This window comes from Monodelphis domestica, chromosome 1, assembly GCF_027887165.1.
Source record: "Monodelphis domestica isolate mMonDom1 chromosome 1, mMonDom1.pri, whole genome shotgun sequence".
In the NCBI taxonomy this organism is placed as follows: domain Eukaryota; kingdom Metazoa; phylum Chordata; class Mammalia; order Didelphimorphia; family Didelphidae; genus Monodelphis; species Monodelphis domestica.
In genome coordinates, this window is record NC_077227.1 from 314,402,294 (window position 1) to 314,430,108 (window position 27,815).

General features: G+C 40.5%; 1 protein-coding gene across 9 annotated transcripts in view; it reads right to left on the minus strand.

The window, feature by feature from the left end:
- Nucleotides 1-620: 620 nt before the first annotated feature.
- The window catches only part of SEPTIN8 (septin 8), a 138,582-nt gene continuing 111,387 nt past the window's right edge, over nucleotides 621-27,815 (minus strand). For 6 of the 9 annotated variants that reach the window (XM_056811155.1, XM_016427625.2, XM_016427628.2 and 3 more), the window contains 9 exons: nucleotides 22,366-22,480; nucleotides 20,659-20,854; nucleotides 19,230-19,416; nucleotides 17,555-17,716; nucleotides 16,990-17,086; nucleotides 15,850-16,018; nucleotides 15,320-15,452; nucleotides 14,872-15,062; nucleotides 621-1,915 (listed from right to left, as the gene is read on the minus strand). In XM_056811155.1, coding sequence (XP_056667133.1) covers nucleotides 1,768-1,915; nucleotides 14,872-15,062; nucleotides 15,320-15,452; nucleotides 15,850-16,018; nucleotides 16,990-17,086; nucleotides 17,555-17,716; nucleotides 19,230-19,416; nucleotides 20,659-20,854; nucleotides 22,366-22,480 — 1,398 coding nt within the window. In that variant the 3' untranslated portion in view covers nucleotides 621-1,767. Of the gene's footprint in view, nucleotides 1,916-6,692; nucleotides 9,173-14,871; nucleotides 15,063-15,319; nucleotides 15,453-15,849; nucleotides 16,019-16,989; nucleotides 17,087-17,554; nucleotides 17,717-19,229; nucleotides 19,417-20,658; nucleotides 20,855-22,365; nucleotides 22,481-24,331; nucleotides 24,484-27,815 lie in introns of those variants that run through there. The other 3 variants (XM_056811157.1, XM_016427623.2, XM_016427627.2) reach the window with 2 other exon arrangements.

Below are 27,815 nucleotides of genomic sequence, written 5' to 3' on the forward strand. Positions count from 1 at the left end.
CTAGGTCTCCCTGACCCCAAGTCTAGAACTGTATCTACTATATAACATTGCCTAAGAGCTCTAAGAGAGTTTTCAAACATATGGTGCTATGAAAGATTATAGGATTCAGAGTGAGAGGACCCAGATTTGGATCTTGACTGTTATACTTACCATTTTCTTGACTTTGGTTAGGTCAAATAGCATTTATGAGTCTCGTTTCCTCACCTGTAAAATGAAGGGATTGGAATAGATCCTCTCCAATCCCCTCAAGCTATGAAATGATGAAAACAGTCATGACAAAGTCAAGATCACTTATAATCTACTGGAGATGTCTATAATTTTAAAGGAGATGGTATAGCCAAATTTTGAAAACCCCAAGGGCTAGTATCTTGCCATGAGTGACTACACTCAGAATTCAGATTTGGTTCAAAAAATGAGATACTATATGTAGTTGGGAGGTTGCATATCTATCAAAGGGTAGATAACTAACCAAGCCCAATTTTGGTTTTTCTTTCTAAGAAACCAAAGGATAACTAGGCAGGGGCAGGGGAGGGAAGAGAACAAGTTTACATACATTAGGAGAACTGGGCTCCTTTTGCACATTGGTTTAAAAGAAAAAGAAAAAAGCAAACCACCACATCTCCTGGTAGGAATTTATCTTTTTTATTTTCATCTCTTTACAGGTAATAGTACCTGTGATGATATTTGCTGTGTATCATCACTGTACTCTCCTACAGAGCTGCTGAGAATGCAGGTCATCTTAGGCAATTTGCCCTAAGATCCTTTCACAGCCACAATGAGGGACTTCTTGTTTGTTGAATATAAGCAGCTATTTACCAAGTAAGACTACAAAGCACAGATGCACACAAAGGGTCTGTATGCACATGGATTAAGCTATGTGCATGTCTTATGAAGAATGCAACAGTGGAAAATAGACCTTAAATATACCAATATTCAAAATATTATTCAACCATAATCTCACTTTTAAATGATTAAATTAACTTTATAAATATTTTAGACGGCACTATAATGATCAATGTTTCTCTCATTTTTTTAAAATACACACTGCAAAAATATTTCTACTTTTCCATTCTAGTAATACTGTAAATAAAAAGCTATCAGATTGCTATAATTTACTCGCACATTCTCTTAGCTGTCTTTTTACTCACCCATATGTTTAACCTTTATTCAGGCTTTAGACCATATTGATCTGGCACTTAAAATAAAAAGGTAGTGTTTTTGTTTTTTTGAAAGGGAATGATCGTCTTCCTTAGGGAAATGATTTGTTAGTAAGGCAAAATTATGCAACATGAATAGAACAGAAAAAGGCCATGACATGACGATGAATGATAAGAAGCCACCGGAAGCAATTTCTTTGGGGAAAGAGTCACAACCAAGCTAAGAAGTTTCTTGCCACGTGAAACTAACAGCTGTAACTTTTTTATTAGCTTGGAAGCTCTTGCTGTTATTCAGCAGTCTTGGCATTTCAGGATTGTGAGGTTATAAGATTGTTAGAAAGCAGAGATTCTTTAATCGTATTTGAATGATTTGTACTCCAGTGGGATGACATCATGGTGTTGTCGCCCTTGGCAATGGGGGCTGGCTCACACCTGAATTTCCCTGATATAAATCTGAACTAGTTTGTACTTTGGGGTGATGATATGTTTAAAGTAAAGAGTTTGCTGATGATCTAATTTTTTCTTTACTTTTTTAGAAAAAAAAAATCTCTTCACTCCAGTTCCAGATTATGGTGCTATCCAACTGTTCCCATCTACTAAATGAGCTGCCTCAGATGAATCGTTCCTGCCCCGCCGGACTCTTGCTCAGGCATTTTAGATTCTTGTTCAGGCAGTTGCAGCAGCACAACTGTATGGCTTGCCACCAGCTACTGTACTTTAAGGGCTCCACGCTGGACCTTGTGATCATCCCCTTAGCGCTGGAAAGGTAGAAAGCATAAGTAGGAATCAAAATCACCCCAGACCAGCTTCTCCAGTGGTTGCTATATGGTCATCATCACCCTGCCCTCCCCCCAAGGGCACACAAGCCTCCTTTGTGTTCATAAAAGTGCTCAAAGCACAAAGGTGCTAATGCATCAGGAAAACTAGGAGGTCAGACTACAGGATAACACAGCTCCTTTGCTAGCATACCATGTGCTTGAGTCTTTGTTTCACCTTAGATGAAGGAAACTTGTAATTGAAAGATTTGCCCCATTCAGAGAAAAAGGCATGGCCTGACCTGGGATTAGGATTAGGATTTAATTCCTAGACTCTATTCCCCAACCCCAGGACTGTGACTGTGGGAGCTACAGCACAGGAAGGAGAAAGCAAGTCTGACGCTTTTAGATTCCACTACGATAAATTGTTATGATGAAACAGACACATTAGACTGATGGCCATTTTACTGATTTGGGGGATGAATATGCTTAAAATGGCAGGTTAATTACTTTTTTGAGGAGGTGAAAGATGAAGAAGCTGTCTTTATCAGATATGTCAGGGTAACCATATGAAACCCTTAGTCATGTGGGCACATATTTCCTTTCTCATGGCTACTCTTTTTTTTTTTTTGGTACAGAAACAGCTAAAAAAAGCTTTCTGCTGCCTGGTGCTACATGCATATTTAACTTTCCAGTTAACCCTTCCACCCTTATTTTATAAGTACCTTCTTTTATCATTGCCATGAAAGGCATAATTTATACTCCCCAGGAACAAACTAAATCTGTTGATTTCCAGTTTTGATACAGATATAAATTCTTCAGTTTGAACACCTATGTAATATAGGATGGAGAATTCATAAGAAATCTCTTGTACCCTGAAACATACTAGAAAGTACAATTAGGGAAATGGATGTTATTTGGGTTAGTCACTTAGGAGACCAGTAAAAGCCATGAAAAATACCATTTATTTGTCCTAAGAGACCCTGAGAGGTCCTCCAGTCACTCTGGTTCCTCATCTGTAAAATGGGGATAATAGTAAAAGAAGATTGTTGGGAAGATCCAATGAATTATATGTGAAGAAAGAGCTTTGTGTATGTCATCTCATATTATCATCATTATTACATACCCTTTGCTTAGTGCTTTCTTGGGGAAAATTTGAACAGAAAGCTAGAGCAAAGTCCCACACAGAACACAATGACCACAACCAGCTATTGCTAAAGCCAACGAATGACTTTCTTAAGTGGCCTTTTTTATCCAGATTTCAAAGGTCTCTTTGGGGTGACAGCTCTTGGCCTTTTAAGGCTGCACCAACATTTGTGTTTCCATAGTCAGACTAAATGGTTATGGAAACATTTTAAAGAGAAGGGCCTAATGATTCCAGGATTGAGAGCTAAAAGAGACATAAGCAAATCTTGAGTATCATGGTGAATTTGTTCAAAAGGGACCAAATCACTATGGACAGATACCATACAAATACCATATCACTTGCCCAACAGTGATTTATTAACCTCTCATCACTAATAAAGGAACTAAGTGATCACTCTTACAAAAATAAAAACAAGTTTTTTTATGACGTTTGTTTTTGTTTACTAATTGTGCACCATTCCTTGAGGGTTACAAATGACTTAGCTTATAACAATTGCTCTAGTCAACAAAAAGGAAAGTTATTAAAGGATAATTGTGTATTGGCAGGATTTGGGAAGTATGCATTCACACAAAGGAAAAGAATACTATTTCCCCCCCAAAACCCAGTTGCCTTTCTAAACATTTACTACTGAAGCATCATTATTTAACATGCAATAAGTATAACTAATGCTTTTAGTATAAACTAATCTTGTTCTCTCTAGCCAGTGATGCTTCCATCTTTGTATGAGTAGTGAATAAAATACAACCAAAAGTTCAGAAGCTAGTAAAAAGCTGCACATGTAAACCTTTGAATATTTGAACCAGGAACCATAGTGGTATCTGGAAGAGGCCAGGAAGCATGGAGGATTTATCATTCATTGCTCCCTAGTAGTCACCCCCCCTTCCCTTTTTTTCTCTCTGCTCCCTAGGAGTTTTATAGGTTTGTAAAGTCAAATTGAAATGCATCATAATTTTTATGTTGGTCTAGCTGTAAGGTCACAGTGTGGTGCTTTTCAATTTCACTGTTTGGGGGAAGATAACTTCTTCTGTCAATACATACACTTACTTAGTTAAGTCCTGGAATGTTAGAGCTGGAGTGCACTTTTAGAAATTATTTGGCTTAACATTTTTTTATAGTCAAGGAAACGGAAACCTAGAAATGTGAAATGACCAGCCAGTTTAGGGCCAGTTTGTAGCAGGGGAAGAAAGAAATCCAATCTCCTGATAGCCATTCCAATATTCTTTCTACTGAATTATGCAAGTTCACCACTGAAGCAGTCATCTTGTATAAATTTTAAATATGATGAAATATTATCTGAAGTGATTTATTATTAAGCAACTCAAGGCATATAAATATATATACACACCCACAGAATTGTATATATTACAGATATATTGCCTGTGAGATATATTTTGTATTTACATTTATATATTGATGATTTTTTTCCCTGCCTGACTTATGAGATATCTAGATAGATAGATATGTCCATACGTATGCATGCATGTATTTATGTATCTATCTTTCTCAGTCTGGCAGAGAAAACTAGCAATTCTTTCATCTTCTCTTTTTAGAATCAATCATCTCAGCTCATGAAACATACTTTGGTCTCCCACTATCTGCTCCATTGGAAGCTGTGTAGAGATAAAAACGACTTGTGACTTCAGTATTACTGTTTGGGATCAGCTGCCTATCCCTCTCAGCCCATTTCAGTCTCACAGAGAACATTACTGTGAAGTTGTTTAATGAATCACTCTCCAATAACTATCTGGGCAATGAGAGTGATATTGTAGTTTAGCTCTGTATATCTCTGGCTCTCTTGATTTAAGGCCAATATCCCAACACATCTGCTCAGGATGGATGAAAAGGCTCAGTCAGAGTGACTTTCTAGTTAGAAAGCTCCCTGGCTTGGCTTTGCAAATAAATGGTTCTTTGGAGGAATTGTCTATATTTTAATACAATGGGCCCAAAACAGTGCTTTGGGGGTGACTTTTCCTGCCCTTTTAGCACCCTCAAATAGTATCCCCATAAAAGGATTTCTAATTTAACTGGAGATTTGTAGTTTAAATTGCATGCCCAATTCTATCCCCACAAAAGGAAAGTGTGGAGAATATTAAATATTTCGCTCTTCACTGTTACCCTTCAAACTCATTTTCTTGAATATCATTTTCTGGAACTAAAAAAAACTCTCCTAGGATGATTTTAGATATGACCAGGGGGAATATACACTAGGGAAGCCTCAGACCACTTGTATTTATTTATAGTTGTACTCATTCATTTCCTAGCTGTTTTTGCTTCTTGCTGAGGCGTTTCTTATGCACAGCCTACAGGTCTGATGGCAAAGTGTCCAGGGTGTAAATAACAGTCACACTTGGGAAGGAATACCTAAACTAATCAAGTCAAGACATCAGGCAGAAAGGGTGAGTTTCTATTGGAATTTCCATTATATTAAATCAGTCACCACCATCAAACAGTAATAATCCAGGCTGATTGACCAGGTTCACAAATTCTCACTTAAACCAAATTAACAGAGGAAACCAAATTATGTACCCAAACTTATGAGGCTGATGTTGTTGCTAATAAAGTCTTGGGATTCATGCTGAGAACCAGATCTTCTGAGCCTACAAGAGATCAGGAAGCTTAGTGCTCATGGCCAGTCTATAATCTCTCTACTGCATACCTTTCCACCATGACACTGGAGTATTTATTCCCAATGTCTGCTGTTTAACCTTCAAAGAATCTTGCTACTGACTTTCCTGACATTCAGTACATATACTGTGAAACCCAAAGGCAGGAACTCCAGGAAGAATTTTATGCAAAGTTAATACTCAAGTTGTGAATGAAACTGCCATGAGAATAAAGCAAAAATAATGTGGAAATCTTAAAACTGTGCTAGGAAAACATTTTCTGGGAGACCTTATTTGTGAGTGGGAAAATGTGATGGCATCTAGAACTCTACATCATGTAAACATTTCCCAGATGTTTATTAAGTTTAATTATTATTACACACAGAAAAGGAAGGGTGGTAAGATCAAATGCAGGAAGCTGATATCATGGGCTCTTCCCTAATTCCCTGATTAAAAGCCACCAAATAGACTGATGAAAAGTTACTTCACTAACAATTTCATCTCCATCTCTACCAGTCCCTGAAGTCCTACCTCCTCTATAAAAAAAAGTCTTCCCTGACTATTCCAGGGGACAGACTCTCCCTTTTGAATGAATCTATTCTTTTTAACACTTAATAGTGCTTTATATTATTTTTTAATCTAAGGCACGTATATATTCCAGAAGGGCAGGGTCTGTGTTTTATCCTTCCATCTGACCCACAGACTTAGTTAAGGACTGGCGACCCAAGAAACAATCGATAAATACTTGTAGATTGGTTACTACAATCTTCTTCCCCATTCCTTGTTTCCTTCCTTCACCCATCAGGGAAATGGCTAAATGACACACATAGTTCAGCTGGAATCCCGCGTTCCTTTTTGCCTTTGAGTATCCAACACTTGGCAGCTTTCACATGGTCAGGCCAGTACACCATTGTCTGACTCAACACAAATGCCACTGCTCTTGGTTTTTATAGCAAATAAGTATGTCTGGAAAGGCTGTTAGGTTGGAGAGTTACTGCTCCCCTCCCCCCCAAAAAAGACACCACAAAACTAAAAAAAAAAAGTGAAATTTAATAAAAGGGAATGAATACAAGGTAAACAGAAAGATACAAAAACAGTCCACAAATGAATGTATGAATGAAGCAGTTTGGAAAAGCATGTTAATGTTACAAATCTGAAAGTCACTCTCCTTACCCAATAACACACATAACATTTAACGTAGGCTGTCTTATTCACATTCACACAAACATACATGCATAGAAAGTCTGCATAATTCAAATCATCTAAAATGATTTTATGTGTATATTTATTCCACAAAAGACATGGTAGGAAAAGCTAATGTGGTCCCAAAGGTCTTGATAATGCCAACCAAAGGACATATGTAGGTAGAACCCTGGACACCTATCCTCTACAAATGACCCTTTGGAATGGGTAGTCATCCTTTATATGTCAAGAAGTAAAAGAGTCATGTGGATTAGAATCAGGCCACGCCGGTAGCTTGTTAAAAATGGCACAGAATTTCAACTCACCTCCTGTACCATGGACTATTAGTCTGGTTTCAGTAAAAAAGCAAACAAAAAAACTTAAAACAATCAAAAACTCAACAACAAAAACCCAAACACAAAAAGGCAATAAAGAAATGAATACACATATAAGCTTATACTGACATGTGGGACTTTCTGAGAGGTGGGCAATAGGTAAGGCCAGCAAGGCTAAGATTTAAGGTTCGTGAAATAGACAGCCTAAATGGAACCTCCAAGTTCATTTTTTTCTGCCAGAAACATCTGGAATCCATGTGCTTGTGGGGCAACCAATCAGGATACAGCTATTTATGTCTCCAATCCCTTGGATATCCACATTCCAGACCTCAATATTGCTAGCCTCACCAGGGCAGTCAGTAGTTGCTGACTGGCCTTCTGGCTCTTTTTCAAGACCAAACATTCACACCCACTCTCTATCTAGTAATAAACACATTGTTCTATTTTCCAAAAGAACCTGTGAATGTATTGAACCACTGGGCCTCCCACTGCTCAACAAATTCAGCTGAGAAAGACAAGTCATGAAGAATCTTTTCAGCAAACTCCTGAATTGGATCTAAACACATTACAAGAAAAGACGATAAACTCCATCCTGCCATGATTGTCTAATGTATATGAATTTACCATTTTTCTCTTGAGGTCTCTACTTTCATAATAATGTGAATTTCATAAAGTTATAAAAATAGCTAACCTCTCTTCTCAAATAACTTGAGAATTAGTACATCTGCTCTATCCCAGGGTGAGCATAGATGCTGCTTCTGAGAACAGATGCAACAAAAGCTAGGCATTGTTCACACCTCCCCACAAGTGGAACACTGTCCAGGATGGGAGCAAGGGAGAGCCCAAGAATATGTCCTGGAAATTGTTAAAAACAGGTCCGATTGAGTGTATTGGGGTGGGGGGTGGGGGGAGAAAAGAAAGGGAGGGGGGAGAAAAACGGAAGAATAAAGACTTTATTTTTCTTTAGAGACCATCCACTAAAAGTTGTGCAATAAGCCCACATCTCCACATTGGCAAAAACAAAACAAAACAAAACAAAACCACCATTGGCCAAACAATAAATGAGTAGATTCTAAAGGCATCAAGGAGAAAGGACATTTGTTTTCTTTCAGCATAATAACCAACAGCATGTTTGAGTGCCTTGCTCTTTAGGGTTTTAAGCCCAATATTTCCAATATTTGGCAAACCAAACTGCACTGTGGTCTCCATAGCTAGCTTGAGAAATGTCAGTGCTGGCTGCTGCCTATTCCTATACTGTTTGTATAAATTAGACATCTTCATGATTTTTCTTCTTTCTTTCTTTCTTTCTTTCTTTCAGAAAACTGAATTCTGACTTCAGAAGGAATGTTATCAAGGTACTCTTAGAGCTGACTAGCTTCTTCTTTATGGGTGTATATGGTTAGAAGACTTTGTATCTCAAAAGACAAACGGGCACTGGAAAAGACACAGGGCTAATTGTACTTCCATTTGCAGCAAGTACTGTGAGTCATGCCTATAACAGTATTATTGCCTGCCATTTCATTTACACCAACAGTAGAAATGACCCTGTTTTATGTATCACTTTTGCCAGTAAAGAAATTCCAAGCACTGTCATAATATGAAGTTTATTACCCATGTCTCTGTGTATTTTATAATACAGAGGAAAAGCTTAGAGAATTTTTAGTGGTTTGTTTTAATGGGAAGTGTTACTGGTAAGAAATAATGGGAAAGGATGTTACTTGGCTTTATTTGCATCAAGATACAAATTTAGACGTCTTTTAGAAATTCTTAGGAAAGTTAAAGTATGATTAGAAAAATTAACATAATTCAAGTGGATTTCACAGCACATACACCAGACTGTTTGGTTACACCTAGGGCAGGCACCTTGTAAGTAGCCATCTCAACTCTGAACAGTTAAATACAACGTAGCTGGGGTCGAGGGGCTTCATTAAATCGGCACAAACTGCTCCATCAAGAGATGGTGACACTATAAATGGAAGACCAAGCACTGGTTCTGAAAAAAATAAACCTTGTCAGTTTCAGTTCCAACATTAGATCATTTTTTTTGTCTTTGCTTGGGGGTGGGGGAGCAGCCCAGCCTGTGTGGCCTGACGTGCTGTGGCCCCCATGAGGAGTATTAAGCCTTTGCTGTAAACACTGGAGTCTGTACTGGCTCTCAGTTTGTCCTCACACCATGTTATGGGAGAAGGATCACAAGGTGGTAGGTAACTCAAGCAACTTAACACATGAAAGTCTAAAGTCCATTCGACATGTATATCTGTGCGTGCTTTAACTGAAAAATAAAAATAAACAAAAAGACACACACATTAAAAGATATGCAGACCAAATCAAAGAGAAGCAAAATATGACGAGACAGACGGTGTGGGAAAGAGCAGTCAGTTTGTGACGACCAAATCAGAGAAATAGCTTCCATTTGTAACATCATGATCTGGTTGGAAATAGTTTTGTAAAAACGGATTAAGCGTTGGCAAACAATTACAACTAACCAAAACCTTTATATTACATTGTCATTAAAACATGTGCACTGACTGTGGGGTCCCTAGCATTCCCTATTCCCCATCAGGATGAGAGGGACAGTGTGTTCCCCAAATCCTGTGGCCATCTCCACATCACCGTTCACAACTGAAAATTGACTGAAGCTTTCTACCATGTCCAGTCAACACTTTAAAAAAAAAAAGGCAAAAATTGGCCTGAGCTTCAAAATTCCAACCCAAATGAAAATGCAAATTAGCTGAGTTAGGCACAAAACATGAAGGAGCAGAAACCAAGACAGCTATTTGTGCTCCCCTTCCCCAGAAGCCACTGATAAGAATGCTTTCTTTTCCCAATCTTTCCAGAAAGGCTCTCTGACCAGCTGGCCCAACTGATCCTGATCTGTCAATTACCTCAGAAAATGGCAGCATGCTAGCTGGGGCCTGGCTCCCCAAACTCCAGTCCCTGAGCCCAAGGATTACACTAATTCTGCAGTTTCCTTTAATTTTTTTTTTTTCTGGATGAGGTCATAATGCTTTTTCTTTGCTATGAAGGCTTTAGCTCCACCCCCCCAATCTCTTTTTTTTTAGCAAAGTTAATCCAAGAATCTATATACAGATAATTCCAAGATGGTACCACCTGACCTCTCCTCCATTTCCTCTTTCTATACCAGAAATAAAATAAGCTTCCCTGGATTCTTTAGGATGCCTCCCTAGCTATGGAAGAAAGTAGGTTTCTGTGAGCATCTGCTGCTAGACAAACAGAATGCAGAGTCACAGGTCCCCATTTTTGTGAGATTCCATTCAAATTGGGTGATCACTATAAAAGGCAGACCTGAAGCAACAGAGACATGACACATGTCAGAAGGAAAAGTAGAGGTTCTCCCTCACAGAATGTTTCAAATAAATGTTGCCCTGAGAAAAATCGGGGTTTAATTATGTCATCCAGACAGTTCTCTATACAGTTATAAGGAAATAGGTATTGTGAGGGCAAGATTTTAGTAGTCAAATAGGAGAGGAGAGAGGTAGGGGGCTGGGGGGGAGGAGAGAGAGAGAGAGAGAGAGAAAGAGAGAGAGAGAGAGAGAGAGAGAGAAGGGAAGGGAGAGAGAGAAGGGAAGGGAGAGAGGAGGAGGAGGAGGAAGAAAGGAAGTAGAGGAAAAAGGAGAAGAGAAGGGGGGAGGAATGAGTGGTGAACTTCTAGAGGAGGTCCTCAAGGGGTAAAGCTCCTCCCAGAAAACAAGTGTCTCTTCTTTAAGGCAGCAGGAGTGAAATCCTCCCTCTAAAAGACAGGGTAGGCTTCCCTAAGCATGTCCTTTTTCCCTATACCTCTCAGATTCGATCCAGAAACACCTTGATCTTTCTTCTTACCCTGAGGAGGGCTGGAGTGTAGAGAAGCAATACAAATAAATAATAATAATAATAGCTGACATTTATATAGCATGTTAAAAGTTTGAGAAGCATTTTGAATTTTTCTTGTCTGAGTCAACAAAAACTTGTCATGTAGGTACTATAGGTACACACATTATTATCCCCATTTTATAAATTAAGAAACAAGCTGAGAGAGGTTAAGTTTCTTGTCTATGGTCACATAGCTATTAAGTAGCAGAGGCTAGACTTGAATCCAGGACTTCTGGAGTTCAAGTCCAGCACTATCCACTACACTAAATGCCTCCCATGAAAAGGTATTTTTCCAGATTCACATTGCAAGTTTATGATCAATTTGAGATTAGATTTTACCCTTCAGGGGCTCAAAACCTAATCTAGGATGCTTGACCACGAAATTAATAAAAGAAGAGATAGAGATGTTTCCTAAGCACAGGGGGCAAGCAACAGTGCTTTGGAATCTGCGATCAGTGGATGGCTCTGAGGATCAAAAGAAGGAGGAAGAGCTGTAACGTTAATAGAGAGGACAAAAAAATGACTATCCCCTTATTACTAAAGACATCTGAAAAATGGATCAACAGACTCATTTGAGAGGCAAAGAAACAAATTAAAGTCAACTCTCAACAGAAGCAGAGCCTGAACAATTCCCAAATTCTGTAATATAGCAATGTATCTTCTTTGGGGTAGACAAACTTTCTTAATTGTGTCATTGTGTCATTCTCAGCTAATAATGGAATCCATAAACTCACCCTGACTGGTAGTAACTCCACCAAAGGCCCCTTAGCTCTCATTTTTCAGGTTCTTCATTTTCCTTCTTCCTCTCCCCTTTGTGTATCATCCCCCAGGGTTCAGTCCTATCTTAAACCTGTGCTCCCTCATTTAATGGCCTCCTCCTGACCCGTGTCTTTCAAGTCTATGCAAATGACACTTTTAGGTTCAACATTTCTACCTGGATGTTCTTGGTAGCACCTCAAATTCAAAATGTTCTAAATTGAAATCATCATCATCTACCCAGAAGCTATTCCTCCCCTGACTGTTTCTGTTTCTGTTAATGGCACATTATCTCAAAGTCATCTTTGCTTCCTCTTCCCCTCACTCCACATAACCATTCCTTGCCAATACATATTCATTTTACTTCCAAATTATTTTTTCAGCTAAATTCCTACTGCAAACACTATGGACATCTCAACTCTTTTCTCCTAGACACTGGAACAGCCTCCCTACTGCTCTTTCTGCCTCCCATTCATTCCTCTCGCTGCCATTCAATTTTCATGGGCTGCTCAGATGTCAGTCTTCTCGGAAACTTGGAGTGGTTCTCCATCACTTATGTATAAACTCCAGTTTTAGAGCACACTATTCTCCCCTCGATAGACAGCTACATGGCACAGTGAATAGAATACCAGACTTGGAATCAGGAATACTTGTCTTCCCTGAATTTGTCTGGTCTCAGATACTTACAAGTGTGTGACCCTATGGAAGTCACTTAACTTTGACTCCTTTCCTCATCTATAAAATGAGCTAGAGAGGAGAAAGGCAAACCACTCTAGTATCCCTGACACAAAAACTCCAAATGGAGTCACAAAGAGCTGGACATGACAAATAACTGAACAACAAATTCTCCTTTATATTTTTTATGTAAACTAGTTCTCTATTTCCCTCCTTCTCTAACACTCTCCCATCATATGTTTGCTTTTAATAAATGCTTGTTTGACTGATATTTAGAAAAGACTCTTCCCCCATCTGGCTATTGAAATCCATTTCCTTCAAGGTCTGAGATGCCACTTGCTCCACAAGCTTTCTCTGATCCACCCTTCCTCTTTCTCTAGCTGAAAGCAATTTCTCCCTCCTCAAATTTCTCATTGCACTTTGCTGAACTTCTCCTTTGCTCTCATCTCCACCTTCCTTGTATCACAGTTTATTTGGGGACAATTCCCCTAACCTCTCATTGGGACATATATATGGTCCTTGAGAGCAGGATTCATGTCCCACCTTTGTATGACTAGCACTATGTATGACTAGGTCCCTGAAGATAGCAGGTCTTTGAGGAAAGTTTAATGCTTTTAAATAATAGTTGATTTTGATATACTTGAAGGTTTATAATGCACTTTATAAATATTACCTCATTTGATTTTTTAAAGCCTTACCTTTCATCTTAGAATCAATACTCATCATTAGTTCCAAGGCAGAAAAGTGGTATGGGTTAGATAATTGAGGTTAAGTGACTTGTACAGGGTCACACAACTAGAAATTTTCTAAGGCCATATTTAAAACCATGACCACCTGTCTCTAGGCAGGTCTAGAGCTGAGTGAATAAATTCTCTATCCACTGAGCCACCTAGCTGGCCCTACCTCATTTGATTTTTAATAATCACTCTGAAAAATGTAGTACAGGTACCCCTATTTATAGTTGAGGAGATGAAGGCTCAAAGAAAATCAGTTTGCCTATTTTCATATAGGTACTAAGTATCAGAGGCAGATTTCAGATCCAATTTTTTCCTTACTTCAAATCTGGTCATTTTTTCATTATACCAAATGAACAGAAAAAAGGCAACTTAGAGGCTTGGGCTGGGATAGAGTCTTCATAAACAATAATTTTTTAAATTGGCAACCCATACATAAAAAATGAATTTGAGTTTTAGTTAACTAAAAACCTAATGGCTTATAAAGTATATTGACTAGATGAGTCAGATACCATGGATTAAAAAAGCCCAAAGGAGAAGGGCTTTGGAAGTAGGTTAAGGAGAGAAGTCTAAAGTGATGGTCATTATTTGACTTCCCTCAATGCCAACATCCTCTAATTCCCCCATATCCCTTGGAGCCTGTCTGCTAAGTGCTGACACTGATTTCTGCCAACTCAGAGTTTCATCTCACCTCCTTCTCCAACAAAGCAGCTACCAAGCTTGCAGTGGCCTGGGCATATACAATTGCTGAACATACAGGACATCACACCTGTCTTTGAGAACTTCTATTTCCTCTTTCCTCATTTCTGAGCTTCAAAAGACTAGGACGGGGAGACATCTATGGTTCCTAAGATGAAGTCTAACACCCTGGGGACTGGGACTACAAAAAACCTTTCTCCATTTCCACCCTCTCAGAAAGACCTTTTATTCTAAACCATAAGTAGAGGTGAAAAGATTGGTGATCCTGAGACTCCAGATGTGGTTGAAGAAATTTACTTTATTTGAAATTCTGAGAAAAATTATTCTGAACCATTGCTAGTCTTTTCAGTGAATCTGAACACCTTAAGTTGAAATAAGTCATTTTGCTGCTCTTAGGGATCTTCTAACTAGGATCTTGGTCATCCAAATCCTGAAGAGTCCCTGTACCTACTCCTTCTAGAGGGTTCCGTGGCCAGGTTTTCTTGCTGATGATTCTTGGAGTCTCAGCTCTAGACCCATGACTGTCTAGAATAGCTAGGCAATAGCTGAGATGTTTAGTAGGGCAATCCTCAAATAGTTCCTACTCATATATTTTCCAGCAGACAATGAAAAGTCCTGATTTATTTGTCCCCATGCCCAGGGGGTCTCACAAATCCCTGCTACAGATAATCAGTTGTAAGGAGATGTTAGCCAGATCCCAGCAGCACAAGAAAATTTAATTTTAACCTCTTTCCTTAATCAATCAGACAGGGAAAAAAAAAATATATATATATATAAGGGCAGGCAGGTGCCCTTATGAGACACAAGCACTGTCCCACCAAAATGCATGAATTATGGCTCTGGGCTTGAAATCAAAGCCATTTACAGCCAGAGGCCAGAACCAAGGTTTGCCAAGGGGATGATCACTAAAATAGACAGAGAGAGCAGAAAGGTGAGTGGGCTAGAACCAGCTACTTACTTTTTCTTGTCCTTGTCTCTTCTCAATGGTTGCTGTGAGGTGGCCTGTAAGGCTTGGACCTGCATGGCCTCAACAGCTGCCTTCCTCCGATTGAAGGCAATTTTCTCCTCCTCAAGTTGCCGTCGTTTTTCTTCCACCTTCCGCTTTTCTTCCTGGTGAGTCCTCTTTAAGAGCTCAAATTTCTCATGAAGCTAGAGGGGAAGTCTGCTCATTGAAAGAAATGTCCTCTTCCAAGGTCCCACCTGGCCCCTGGGATGCCCCCTGTTCTCCCAGGTTGATGCTTCAACACCCAATTTCTAGGCCGCTAAGTGGGATTTCCAAGAATGTTAAAAAATAAGACTGAAATCCTTCTGGGCTATCCACCACTTCAACAGAACATTCTCTAACACTCTCCTATTCCTTGGCCAAATGACATAACCCACAGAGGGACCTCTGACTCATCACTTACCTCCTTCTCTTTCTCTTTCAGTTCCAACTCTGTCTCCTTCACCTTGTTCACAAACATCTGTCTCATCTCTTCTTCCTTCTTCTGCAGCTCACCTAGGAACTCCTTTCTCCTGGTTTCATAGGTCTCCTGGAGGCTAAATAGGCCCAGGCATTGCCCAGAGAGAAAGACCAAAAGGGGAATGTTACAGAATGATGGCAGATGAATGGAAAGGAGAACTCTAGGATGGACAGGGAATAATGGTTACCAGTGATAGAAAGGAATAGGTGGCTAGTTAGGAAGTAGATATCGTGTAATTGGGGCTTAGGGGAAGCTTTTCTAAGGGTCCCACAACCTAAGATAAAGCAGAAGAGAAACTCAGGAAATCAGCCAAACCTGATCAAACCTGCTCTTCTACTGAGTGGAGATGGTCAAACCCGCCCCCCTTGACTGGGGATGATCCAGACCCAAGGTCCTCGAAAAACAGGGGCCTACTAAGAGGGTTTTGTTCTACCATGGGAAAAGGGTCCTGCATGGGACAAGCCAAGTGTCACCTAACAGGCTTGCTCTCTGCAGCTGTGTCCTGGAAGCCCATCTCTTCAAGCTTATGGCGCCGGTACAATTCATAGTGTTTGCTGTGTGTCTGTTCTCGGAGATCCTCCATGTTCACACGGATCAGCATCTCCCGGAGTTTCACAAAGTCACAGTGACTCTCATTCTCCACTGAGGGCATGGGACAGACACAGGCACTCAAAGGGGACAAATGGACAGGCATTCAGGGATTACAGAGCAGACAGATGGGGTACCTGCTGGGTGATCATAGGGCAAACAAATGGGGCATGGATGGGGTTAGAGCCCAGTGAGGATTCATCCAGTGAGGGGGAAGCTAAAGTTCATAGGCTCAAAGAATCTCAGAGTGGAAAAGGACCTTGGAGATCATAGAGCATAACTCCCATTTTATAGAGGAGGAATCTGGGGCTAAGAGGTGACACCGTTGACATAAAATCATGCTATGGTGGCCAGGCTAGGACTCAAACTCACACCCCTAACTCCAAGTTCAGGGTCTGTATTTCAATACCACTGCTTCTTTTCCCTTCAACAATGTTGTTTAAGTCCTGACCAGATACAAATTAAACTTGTCCATTTTAACCAGACTCTTTCATGTTATTTCTAAGTCCATGAGACCCTGGACATCCAGTTAAGCATCCAATTAAGCATCTGAAGAAAAGCACAGTTTGGGCTTGAACAAAACCTATTTTGCAATATGAGCATCTTTTCTTATAAGTTTTGGAGCTTTCTCCTCTAACACTTTTCTCCCCTTTTCTCTTTCCTAGTCCAAAATGTCCAGTCCTAGACTAAATATGCAGATATGTTTCTTAGATATACACACACATGAACATACACACACACTTCAAGTATTCAAGAAACAAAGGGGCCCTAGGGCTGCTGCTTTTCCAGTCACCAAATAAAGAAGTTCTTTCAAGTATAAATGAGATTTACTTACATATCAAAAATAGCTGATATATTACAAACTTTAAAAATACCACATACATACACATATACTTTGCAAAACAGCTGTATTCTTGAAAAGATGCGAGTAAATTCATTTCATCTAAACTGAACACTCACCCACAAACCCACAGTCCTGGCACTAAGAGAGAGAAGGGTTCCTGGAATTCGTCATTCTCACTCACCTTGCACAACACCCCAGGGGTACTGCCGAGCTCGAACCAGTTTGTTCCCAACTTTTACTTCATCAGTACTGCCAACCACAGCAAAGGGAAGATGGGCCTAAGATAGAGATCAGGATTAAGGGAATTCAGAGCAAATTCTCTGCCTTCCTCAAAAATTCAGCTTCCAGAGTTGCAAGGAAGACCTCAGATAATATGGAATCTATGCCTCTTTAGCTTTGTGGCTCCCAGCTAAGCAACAACAGGGGAAGTTCCTGGGGTCAAATATCTGTCAGGAACTCTTAAGCGCAAACTCTTAAACTACACTTTAGCTACACTTCAGGCCTCAGGTTCTCTCTTGGAAGCTGAAGACAATAAAAACCACATCCTGGGAATGCTCAGATCCACCTCCATTTCCCAAGTTCCTACCAATTATGCATGAAACTTGTGTGTCCTCTGGCCATGACTTTGGTTTAGAAGAGTTAGAAGAGCTTGGTTTAGAGTTTAGAAGCAATTATGAAGCCCACTATGTGTCCTAGTCCTGCCACTAGACAATCCTCATATCTTTGGAGCACAGGGTTGAACTTACATTCATTACAGCATTGATCTCTGCCACAGCTTCATCATCTGTAGGGAACTGATAGATCTGGACTCCATTTTGATCCAGTTCACTCATGATCTTGCTTTTGAACTTATGCAGTTCACTCTTGGAGATGGTGTCAGCTTTGGCAATGATAGGGATAATGTTCACCTAGCAGAGAAAGGCAAGTAATAAGGAGCTTTGGGATTTAGAGGGGAGTTCGTGGAGGAGCAGCAAAAGAAGCCAACCTCTCTCCACAGGTTCCTCTGAACATTCTCTGATTGGGGGGCTGGGGGAGGGAGGTTATCTCATAATTAGGCAGAGAATAGTAGCAGAATAGCTCAGCTCCAGAAATAGGGGGATACAATGACAATGCCATATTAGATCCCCCAGTTGCAAAAGACTGCTACACCTGACAGAAATCATTCTTCTGGGAAATTAATCACTCCTAAATTTACCAAAAGAGGTCCAGAGGCAGTAGCAATTGAGTCTAGGCAGGATTTCCCTGACTATGAGGTCAAGATGACCTTGTGGGACCCCCATGTTCTAAAGGGAATCCCTCCCTAATTGCCCAGTCAACTCTACCTTCATAAAAACCCAACATCTCACAGAGTATGTAGAGGAGTATCATGGAAAGAATAGTAGATTTGGGGTCAGAGGTCCCGGTTTTAAACCTTGCTCTACTACTTCTCTTTGTCTGTGTGACCCTGAGAAAATAATTTACCTGCTCCTGGACTCAGATTTCTCATCTCTTAGGATTAGGAGACTGGCCTACATCACACAAGAGGATCCACTGAGTTCTGCTTTGATCATCCTGTGATCCTACTTCTCAAACAAGTGAGATGTTCTGATGTGACAAGAGCCTTCCTCCACCTGGGGCAAAGGGCAAATAGGGAAGGCTCTACTCCTGGTCTATTGCCCTGATGACTAGAATTTTCCCTGTCTGGGACAACCCCTCCCAGATGTATATTCTTATGGTCAAGGACTTTCATGGTCCTAGTTCTTACATCCACACCTGTACCCACACCCAAACACAGTGGCTTATTTATGTTCTTTCTCTGCCTTTAAATCTATCTTCTTTTCAATGGGGTTAGGGTCAAACTGAGGGATATTCATGGACAGATAAAAGGAGGGAGAGATAAAGAGAGCTAAGGAAAATGGCACTAAGCAAAGAAAGGCCTGAAACGGATTTGGAGGAGGTTTGAAGACATGAAGGGCTGTCTGAGGAGAGGTTGCTTCAGACACACAGAGAATAAAGGAGTAGAGCCAGGAAGGGAAAGAGAATAGCCAGAAAAAGGAAGAACAAAATGGCAGATCAATTAGGTATGGAGTACAGAAGAAGAGAATAGAAGGACTGAGCAACAGCATCAGCTAGGAATACTTATTAGAAATGGAACTGAGTTGAGGAAGGGTCAGTGTAGAAAGAGACAAATGGGTCATTCAGCTGCAGAAACTGGAAATAGAGAAGATGATGAATAGTGGAAAGCACTGTATGAGGAACTCAGAAATAGGGCTGAGGCAGACATTGAGAAAGTCCTCTCCCAAGTCTTACTCAGAGGAAACTCGCCTGACGATGGCATGTCCTTCAGCTCTGGAAGAACACGTTGCAGGAGCAGCTAGATTTCCCTGACTAGAGTAGGAAAAGGGCAGAGGGGCTGGGGAAGGGGGGGAGGGTGCTTTGAACCTTGCTATCCAGCTTCTTCATGGTCACCAGGTCCAGCGACTTGAGGGAATGTCCAGTGGGTGTGATGAAATAGAGACAGACATGGATCCGCGTGTCATGATAGTCAAATAGAGAGCGCTGAATCTTCAGCTCTTCCTGAAGGTAGTTTTCAAACTGCGTATCAATGTAGTCAACTATAGGCCTGTAACTACAAACAGACTCCGTCAGGTCTAGGGATGGTCAAACAAATAGGCCAGGCCAAGTCCTGGTGAAAAACCCAGGAGTTGCCTATCTAACATTCCACTTATCACAAAGCCCTGGGGGAACATTCTTCTAGGAGCAGTGGGCCCCCAGAGCTGTTGTGACTTAGTTCTAAGATGGAGGCCAAAGAGTTTAGGACCCCTATTTCCTCTGCCACATTAAAGAGTAATAACCTTGTAAAATCTTTGAGCACAGGGCTCAGGCTTTACTTACAGAGAAAGGAAGGACCTCAGAGGCTAGCTAGTCTAAACACCTCATTTTACAGGTGGGGAAACCAAGGTCAGAGAAGTTAAATGTCTTCCCTGTGTCACATTGGTACAAGGCAGCAGAGCTTGGCTTTTGGTCTTATGTTACTAAATTCAGTACTTTTTCCACCTCCCCAGGATGCTGCCTTTCAGGCTCAGTTTCTCCATAAGCAAAATGAAGAGTCTGGATTATATGAGACATAAGGTCTACTTCTCATTCTAAAATTCTATGAATCTAAGTTTCTGACAGCCATTGAAGCAAAATTCTTTTGTCTCACTGGGCTCAGAACAACATGGCCCATGCCACATGAAACAGGTGGTTTTCACAGGTAGATTCCACAGATCAAACAAGATGGATTTTACAGGTCAAACCCCAGTGGATAGTCCACACAGGATGGGCCATAAAGGATAATTTCCTCTGGAAAAAAAAGTCCTCCAGGATATTAAGATAGGCCAATACTGAATCAGTCCTAATCATACTCAAAATTTGTTTCCTTGGTGTCTGAAGAAAAGGAAAGAAATGGGTAATTCATGATAAATAGAATATGGTCAAAGAGGCTTTTTTCAAATTGTCATTATCCTACTTTGTATGGGAAAAAAATCCATGGTCTCTGGGCTGGTATAATTCATATCAACTCCTAGAAAAGCAGAGTCACTTGGAAATTATTTCCTTCAATACCCAAACTGAATTTCTATGGCTCCAACATAACAAACTGAATTTTTTTAAAAAATTTTGTCCACCTAGAGATAAGCTGTCCTGGACACAAATTCATGGGATCCTTCCTGTGTGCACCTATAGCATAGAATTCTTGTAACTTATCTAACTAATCAGGATACTAATAGCAGCAGAGGGGTACCAACAACGAAGACCTGTGGTGGACACTTCACTAAAATAACAGGTGATGAGAAGGGGATGAGACAGAACCAAACATCACACCACTTGCCTCTCATCCTTATTGATCTGGTCTCCAAAACCGACTGCATCCACAATGGTCAATTTAAGGTGCACATTGCTTTCCTGGAGATCATAAGTGCGTGGCCGGAGGCGTACACAGGTCTCATAGTGTCCAGACTCTTCTGTCTCAAATATAGTGTTGAAGAGTGTGTTCATCAGTGTAGACTTTCCAATGCCTGTTTCCCCTGGAGAAGCATGGAACACTGTCAGCAGGGAAAGGGGATTTTTATTTTCCTCCTAATTTCTAAAGCAGATTTTGGGACCTGGGAAGGTATTCTGAAGTCTGTAGCCTTTTTTTTTATAGCTTCTTATCTAGGGGTTCAGGAAGTTCTGGTTAATACTAAAGCATTAGGGGTATTCAGAGCAGGCTGATCAGGTCAGATCAGGGCAAAAGCTGAGAAGTCACATGCTCAACTAAACTAAGAATCAGCCTCCCTACTCCCACAGGGAGTAACTTACCCTTCAAGTTCCAATAAACCTAGGAATATAAATTCTTAAAAAGTAAAAAGGTAGAGGGCAGCTAGGTGGTTCATTGGATTGAGAGCCTAGTCAGGATTGAGAGGAGGTCCTGGGTTCAAATCTGATCTCAGACATTTCTTAGTTGTGTGACCCTGGGCAAGTCACTTAACCCCCAATGCCTAGCCCTTCATGCTCTTCTGCCTTGAATTGGGTTAAAGAAAAAAAAAAGTAAAAAGCTAAGAAGCTTCAAGATGTGTATGACATGTCTGGCGTAAAGTCTGGTGTGCAAAGCACTTATTGTGTGCATACCTCTTCCTGCATATGGTGTGGAGTATCTCCTCCATAAGTCACACAGGAAGGAATTAAATGAGACAATCACTAGTTTAGAGATAAGAAGGGAGGAGCCTAAACTGCACTAAGGCTCTGAGTCCTCCCTGGCTTTTGGTAGCCTTCCTCCCATATGCATTTATTCCTAAAGATGAAGTGAAGCTGTGCTGCATTCTTATATTCTCTAACTCAGCCAAACTGCCCAAGAGCCATGCTCTTCTCACTCAAAAGGGGACAATGTTCAATGTGGGAGGTTGAGCCATGCCCTCAGGTCTCTGGATAATGGCCTTCTCCCTCCAGTCTTCCCACTATAATAGCACAACCCCAACTACATGTATCCATACCCCTATATAGAGAAAGAACTACCCAGACATTCTGCTGGGAATTCTATAATGAGGCTTAGAGATCCCTCCAGAAGACATTTAACTCAACCTACCATCTTCGTGCCTCTACTTTCTCTAGGTCTTCTGGAGGCTCTTTGAAAAATGCCCTGCCATAGGAAAAACTCTTTCTAGCCCAGGATTTCCTCCATATGTTGAATCTAAATGTCTCTCACTGATACCTAGACCCACCTATTTTTGGTCTGTCTTCAATAGTTGCCACACCCCTGTATAATAATCTTCAAATGCTGAGTTCAAACTGCCTCCAAATCTCCCTAAGACCTTTCTTCCCAGGACCAAGAATTATAAGTTCCCTCCAGATGCCCTCTACTACTTAGATATCAAACTCATTGTTACCATTTTTTTACATGTAGCCTTCATACAAATGTGCTCTCCAAATTCTTTTCCTTTTGTGACAGTTATATTAGAAGGTCCCAGAGGTGACCAGGCCAGCATTATTAGTGTCCCTAGAGTCATTTCCTCTACTGTGGTGCAGAGACTATTCCCTTGCCAGGTTTTCTCAAACTTACCCACACAAAGGATGTTGAAGCTGAAGCCCTGAGATACGGACTTACTGACCAGCTGGTCTGGGAGGCTGTCAAAACCCACATGGCCTCCCAGATTGAGGATGCGCATCTCTTCTTTCTGCCAAAAGAGAGAGAAATCAGAGCTAGGTATTACTGAACACAAAGACAAGGAAAGAATGACAAGTGAAGAGAGACTAGAAAAATCACAGTAAAATCTGTTCCTCCTTTGTCACAAAAGACCCTATCCTGGCTATATAATCGAGGTTCTTGTTTTGAGATTTCCTCCTTCTAGATCCAGAAGCCTGGAGGTCACTGTTTTGGACAGAATGAGAACCAGAATTTGTATTTTGTCCCAGGGCGTACAAAGTACTATAAAAATACCATTGGGCACACAAGAAAAAGGGAGAAAGAGGTTGAAGCCAGGGAAGATTCTTTAACTTAAATGAGCTGAATTCCAGTTTAGATAGAAGTTTGCTCTCTCCATGGCCTGATAGATGCATCACTGCATGCTAGTTACATTTATTTTACCCTGGCCCTTCACTTTGCTCGACACATGATGTAGCATTAAAAAACTTCAATAAGTTTTGAGTTTGGGAATGGAAAAAAGGAAATATAACCCTATAAGAGATTGTTACCATGCTTGGAAGGCCACATTTTTGTGACTGTCAACAAAAGTGGCCCAAACTACTCCTCTGCCCAGTGGAATCTATATCATCCCTGGGAATCTGTATCCAAAACCACTAGCTCTTCTAATCCCAATTCCCTTCCCTCCCATCATTTTCCCCATCCTCAGAGATTAGTTTATTGGGAATGGTATTAACAACAGAAGAGAGATCGTCAGTGAAAATTAGCCTACCACACTTCCTCTAGCTCTAGGGAGGGAGCAAACAGAGTAACTATTGATGGTTGTAACTAGAATGAAAATGTCCCCAGGAACTAGAGTTTCTAGGCAACAGCATCAACCTTAGGATGTCAGAACAGGTTTTCTAGGGAGACAAGAAATAGAAGTATGCTTAGTAAAAGATATAACCGGGGGCAGCTGTGTAGCTCAGTGGATTGAGAGCCAGGCCTAGAGATGGGAGGTCCTAGGTTCAAATCTGGCCTCAGACACTTCCCATCTGTGTGACCCTGGGCAAGTCACTTGACCCCCATTGCCTAGCCCTTACCACTCTTCTGCCTTGGAGCCAATACACAGTTTTGACTCTAAGATGGAAGATAAGGGTTTTAAAAAAAAAGGAAACAACCAAATCCACAATAGTGGCAGGATTATAGAAGAGAAAGAATCTGGACCACATAGCATAAAATCATTAGGATTTCTATGCTATACACGATATACTATTAGACTTACACAGGCCTGAAGGGGGGAAAGGGTCCTCACCCTGCTGCCCTTGTTAGTTACAATTCTATTTCTCTCCTCTCTTGGGCTTCACCACAGCATCCAGTTATAAACTTTCCATTCTTTCCTCAATATTCTGTAGTCTGGCTTCTGCTTTCCCTCATTTTCCTAAAAGTATTTGCTCAGAGGACAGATAGGTGGCTCAGCATATTGAGAGCCAACCCTAGAGACAGGAGGTCCTGGGTTCAAATCTAACCTCAGATACTTCCTAGTTGTGTGACCCTGGGCAAGTCATTTAATCCCCATTGCCTAGCCCTTACCACTCTAATGACTTGTTGATATTAATTCCAAGACAGAAGGTAAGGATTTAAACAAACAAACAAAAAGAAAAGAAAGTATTCACTCAAAGATCACCAGTGACTTCCTAATGGGTAATTTCTCAGCCCTTCTTGTTATTTCTACATTATTTAGCACTATTGACCACTCTTTCCTCCTTGAAATTTATCTGTTGGCCTGTTCATCAACATCATTCTGGTTCTCCTCCTCTCTTTTCATTTATTGAGTCTTCACTATATCCTTTGTTATTTGTTCTTCCTCCTCCAACTTCAAAAATGTGAATTCCTTAAGACTCACCTGCCTTCTTCTTCTCTTTCTTTACTTTCTCAGAAAGCTCAACTATTTGCATGGCCGAACTTCTGTGCCTTTTGACTCCTGGGTTTCATCATTTCAAACTCAGCATGTCTGAAGACAAAGTCCAATACTGACTCTGAGGTACTTCCTCATACCTATCAGATTGGCCGATATAACAGTAAAGGAAAATGATAAATGTTGGAGGGAATGTGGCAAAAATGGGATACTAAGGGGGCACCTGAGTGACTCAGTGGATTGAGAGCCAGGCCCAGAGACAGGAGGTGTTGGGTTCAAATCTGGTCTCAGACACTTCCTAGCTATGTGATCCTGGGCAAGTCACTTGGCCCCCCATTACCTAATCCTTACCACTCTTCTGCCTTAGAACCAACTACAGTCTTGATTCTAAGATGGAAGGTAAGGGTTTTTTAAAAAGAGACACTAATGTATTACTGGTGGAACTGTGAACTGATCTAACCATTCTGGAGGGCAATTTGGAAGTATGAGCAAAGGTCTATATAACTGTGCATACCTTTTAATCCAGTAACACCACTACTAGATTCCAGATCCCAGAGCAATTTAAAAAAGTGAGAAAGGACCAAAAATATTTATAGTTGCTCTTTTTGTGGTGGCAAAAGAACTGGAAATTAAAAGGAAGTCCATCAATTGGGGAATAGCTGAACAAATTATGGTATATGATGGTGATGGAATACTATTGTGCTGTAAGAAATGATGAACAAGATGATTTCAGAAAGAGCTGGGAAGACCTACATGAACTGATACAGAACCAGGAAAACATTGTATACAGTAACAGCAATATTGTTGAGTGATCAACTGTGATAGACTTAGCTGCTCACAGCAAAATCTAGGATAATCCTAAGGAACATATGACAAAGAATGCTATCTAACTCCAGAGGAAGAATTGTTGGAGTCAGAATGCATATGAAAACATGATTTTTGAAATGTCTATTTGGGTTTATGTGTTTGAGGTTTTTGTTTTATAAGATTACTCACAAAAATGAATATGGAAATGTTTTGTAATGTAATAAATATATAACCCAGATCAAATCACCTGCCAGCACCAGGAGAGGGAAGGGAAGGGAAAGGGAGGGAGGAAAGATAAGTTCAATCATATAACTTGGGAAAACTTGTGTAGAAATTTGTTATGACATGTAATTGGTTAAAAAAAAGTAAAAATATGAAAAAAATCCAATACTCTCTAGCAAAGAAATAGTCCTCTTATCTATATGTCTGTTAATGATATCACCATTCTCAAAGGAATCCCTTCTTCCTTTCCATCTCTAAAGCCACCATGAAATCCAAGTCTCTGTGACTCCCAACTGAGTAACTGCAATGTCCTTCTCCCTATCCTCTCTGCCTCTAGAATCTGCTTACTCCCACTCTACCTATATTAAAACTAATCCTCTAAATGAACAACTCAAATCACAAAATTTCCCCCTCAAAAAAGCCTTCACTGGATCACAAAGAGGACTGAATCTGTAGCTTTCCCCCCCTTTTAAATAGAGAATCTAAAAATGCCCAGAATTAAAGATGTGTTATGTTTGCACAGATGGCTGCTATGTTTGTTCGTCCTCCTCCTTCCAAGGGTGACACAATCGGGACATGATCTAACGTCCTGTAGCTCAGCCAAAACCAAGAAGCCAGCTGTGCTGAGAGATTCCTCACTGCCCTTCTCAGCTCCCCTCATTACTCCCCGCCTCCAAGCTCCCTTCACTCCTCCTCATCTCCCAATAACTGAGAATGAAGATAGAGGTTCTTGTCCATATGAATTCTCACTGACAGACCCTGAGTTCACAAATAGCATCCTTAGAGCCCCAAAATCCTACCCTTGGCATGGCCCAATTCTATACATGGCTTAGCTGGAACTGGCCTTTACAGACAACACAGTAATAGGCTGGCAAGGGGCTACTATATCCAGGTGGGGATAACTTAACCATAACAAAGCAGTAATATTTAGTTATGCATGCCTCAAGTAGGACTAAGAACACACGGGAATATTCAATCCAGGTTTAGCTTAAGGATACTTAAGGATGCTCTATGGTCAAGGGCCAGATCCTTAGCATTATTCTCTAATGCTGGGGCCAACAGATCTTCTCATAAGAAACAACCACCAAAAAGACCAATAGCTCTTGTGAAGTATATGACAAAGGCCTTGCAATGCAAACTGACTTCCCAGGGATTCTAGATAATCTTGTAGAGCTGATGCTGTAGTTGTCTACAGCAAAGGTTTTCCCTTCCCCTGGCCCCTATAACTATACATGTGCAGGAGCAGAAGAGAGAAAAAGTTATTATAACTCTGGGGATGCAGCTTCCTTGACCCCTCAATTCAAGCTATCCTACTTCCTGGGATTCCCTGGTTCCTAAGGCTACTTGTCTCCCTGAGTTTACCCAAATTCTAATTACTTTTCTCTCTTCTGTTGCTGCAACTATATTGTAATGTCCTAGTCTGATACATGTTTTGTTCTGTCTTTTATATCACTGATAGCTATACACTTAAGACTGACTACAAAAATGGGTTTTACAGGATTCATTTATAAGGACAAAATCCCTACTAAATGACCCTTGACAAATCATTTAACCTTTTGGGGCCTCATCTGTAAAACAAAGGGGTTGGACTGGTCTCAAAAACTCTTTCCCAACCCTCTAAATCCATAATCTATAATATACATACAATTTATAACATACACATTTAGACATATGCACTCAGATTAGGTAACTAGAAGTATATGTAAGGGGCAGCCAGGTGGCTCAGTGGATAGAGAGCAAGACCTGAAGATGGGAGGTGCTGGATTCAAATGTGGCATGAGACACTTCTTTGTGTGACCCTGGGCAAGCCTCTTAATCCCAATCCCAATTGCCTAGCATTTACTGCTCGTATGCCTTGGAAGCAATACTCAGTATGAATTCTAAGGGTTTAAAAAAAAAAAGTATATGTAAAACTACCAAGTCCCAGAATGATAGTTCCAAAGCTTTCTAAGCTAATCTTGATTTAAGGCACCAGACCTAGTTTAAGCTATTCCCCTCTCCAGGTCTAGAGCTTCCAACAGCTGACTGGCAACCTCATGATCCCAGAGCACTTCCCAGAAAATATGGCATTGCCCAGCTGGGTGTTTTAGACTAATAAATTCTATTCCATTCCACAACACCTAACTCACTCTCAGCCAATAAGGATGTCTCCTGATTGCATGGTGAGTTTTTCATGTCTCAGCTATGGTTAAAAATTCATACCTAATAGGGGGGACAACATATAAATACATACAAAATAAACTACATATAGGAGAAACAGAAATAATCTTAAAAGGAAATGGAATTAAGGCATTAGGTTGCAAATTCCTTGAGGTCACAGAGACAGTCTTCTTAGCACAGTGACTGGCACATGGAAAGTGCTTAATAAATATTGATTGATTTAGATATTTCTTCTTCCTTGGTTCAAAGTAAGGACAGGGATGGAAAGAATCACTCATTGAAT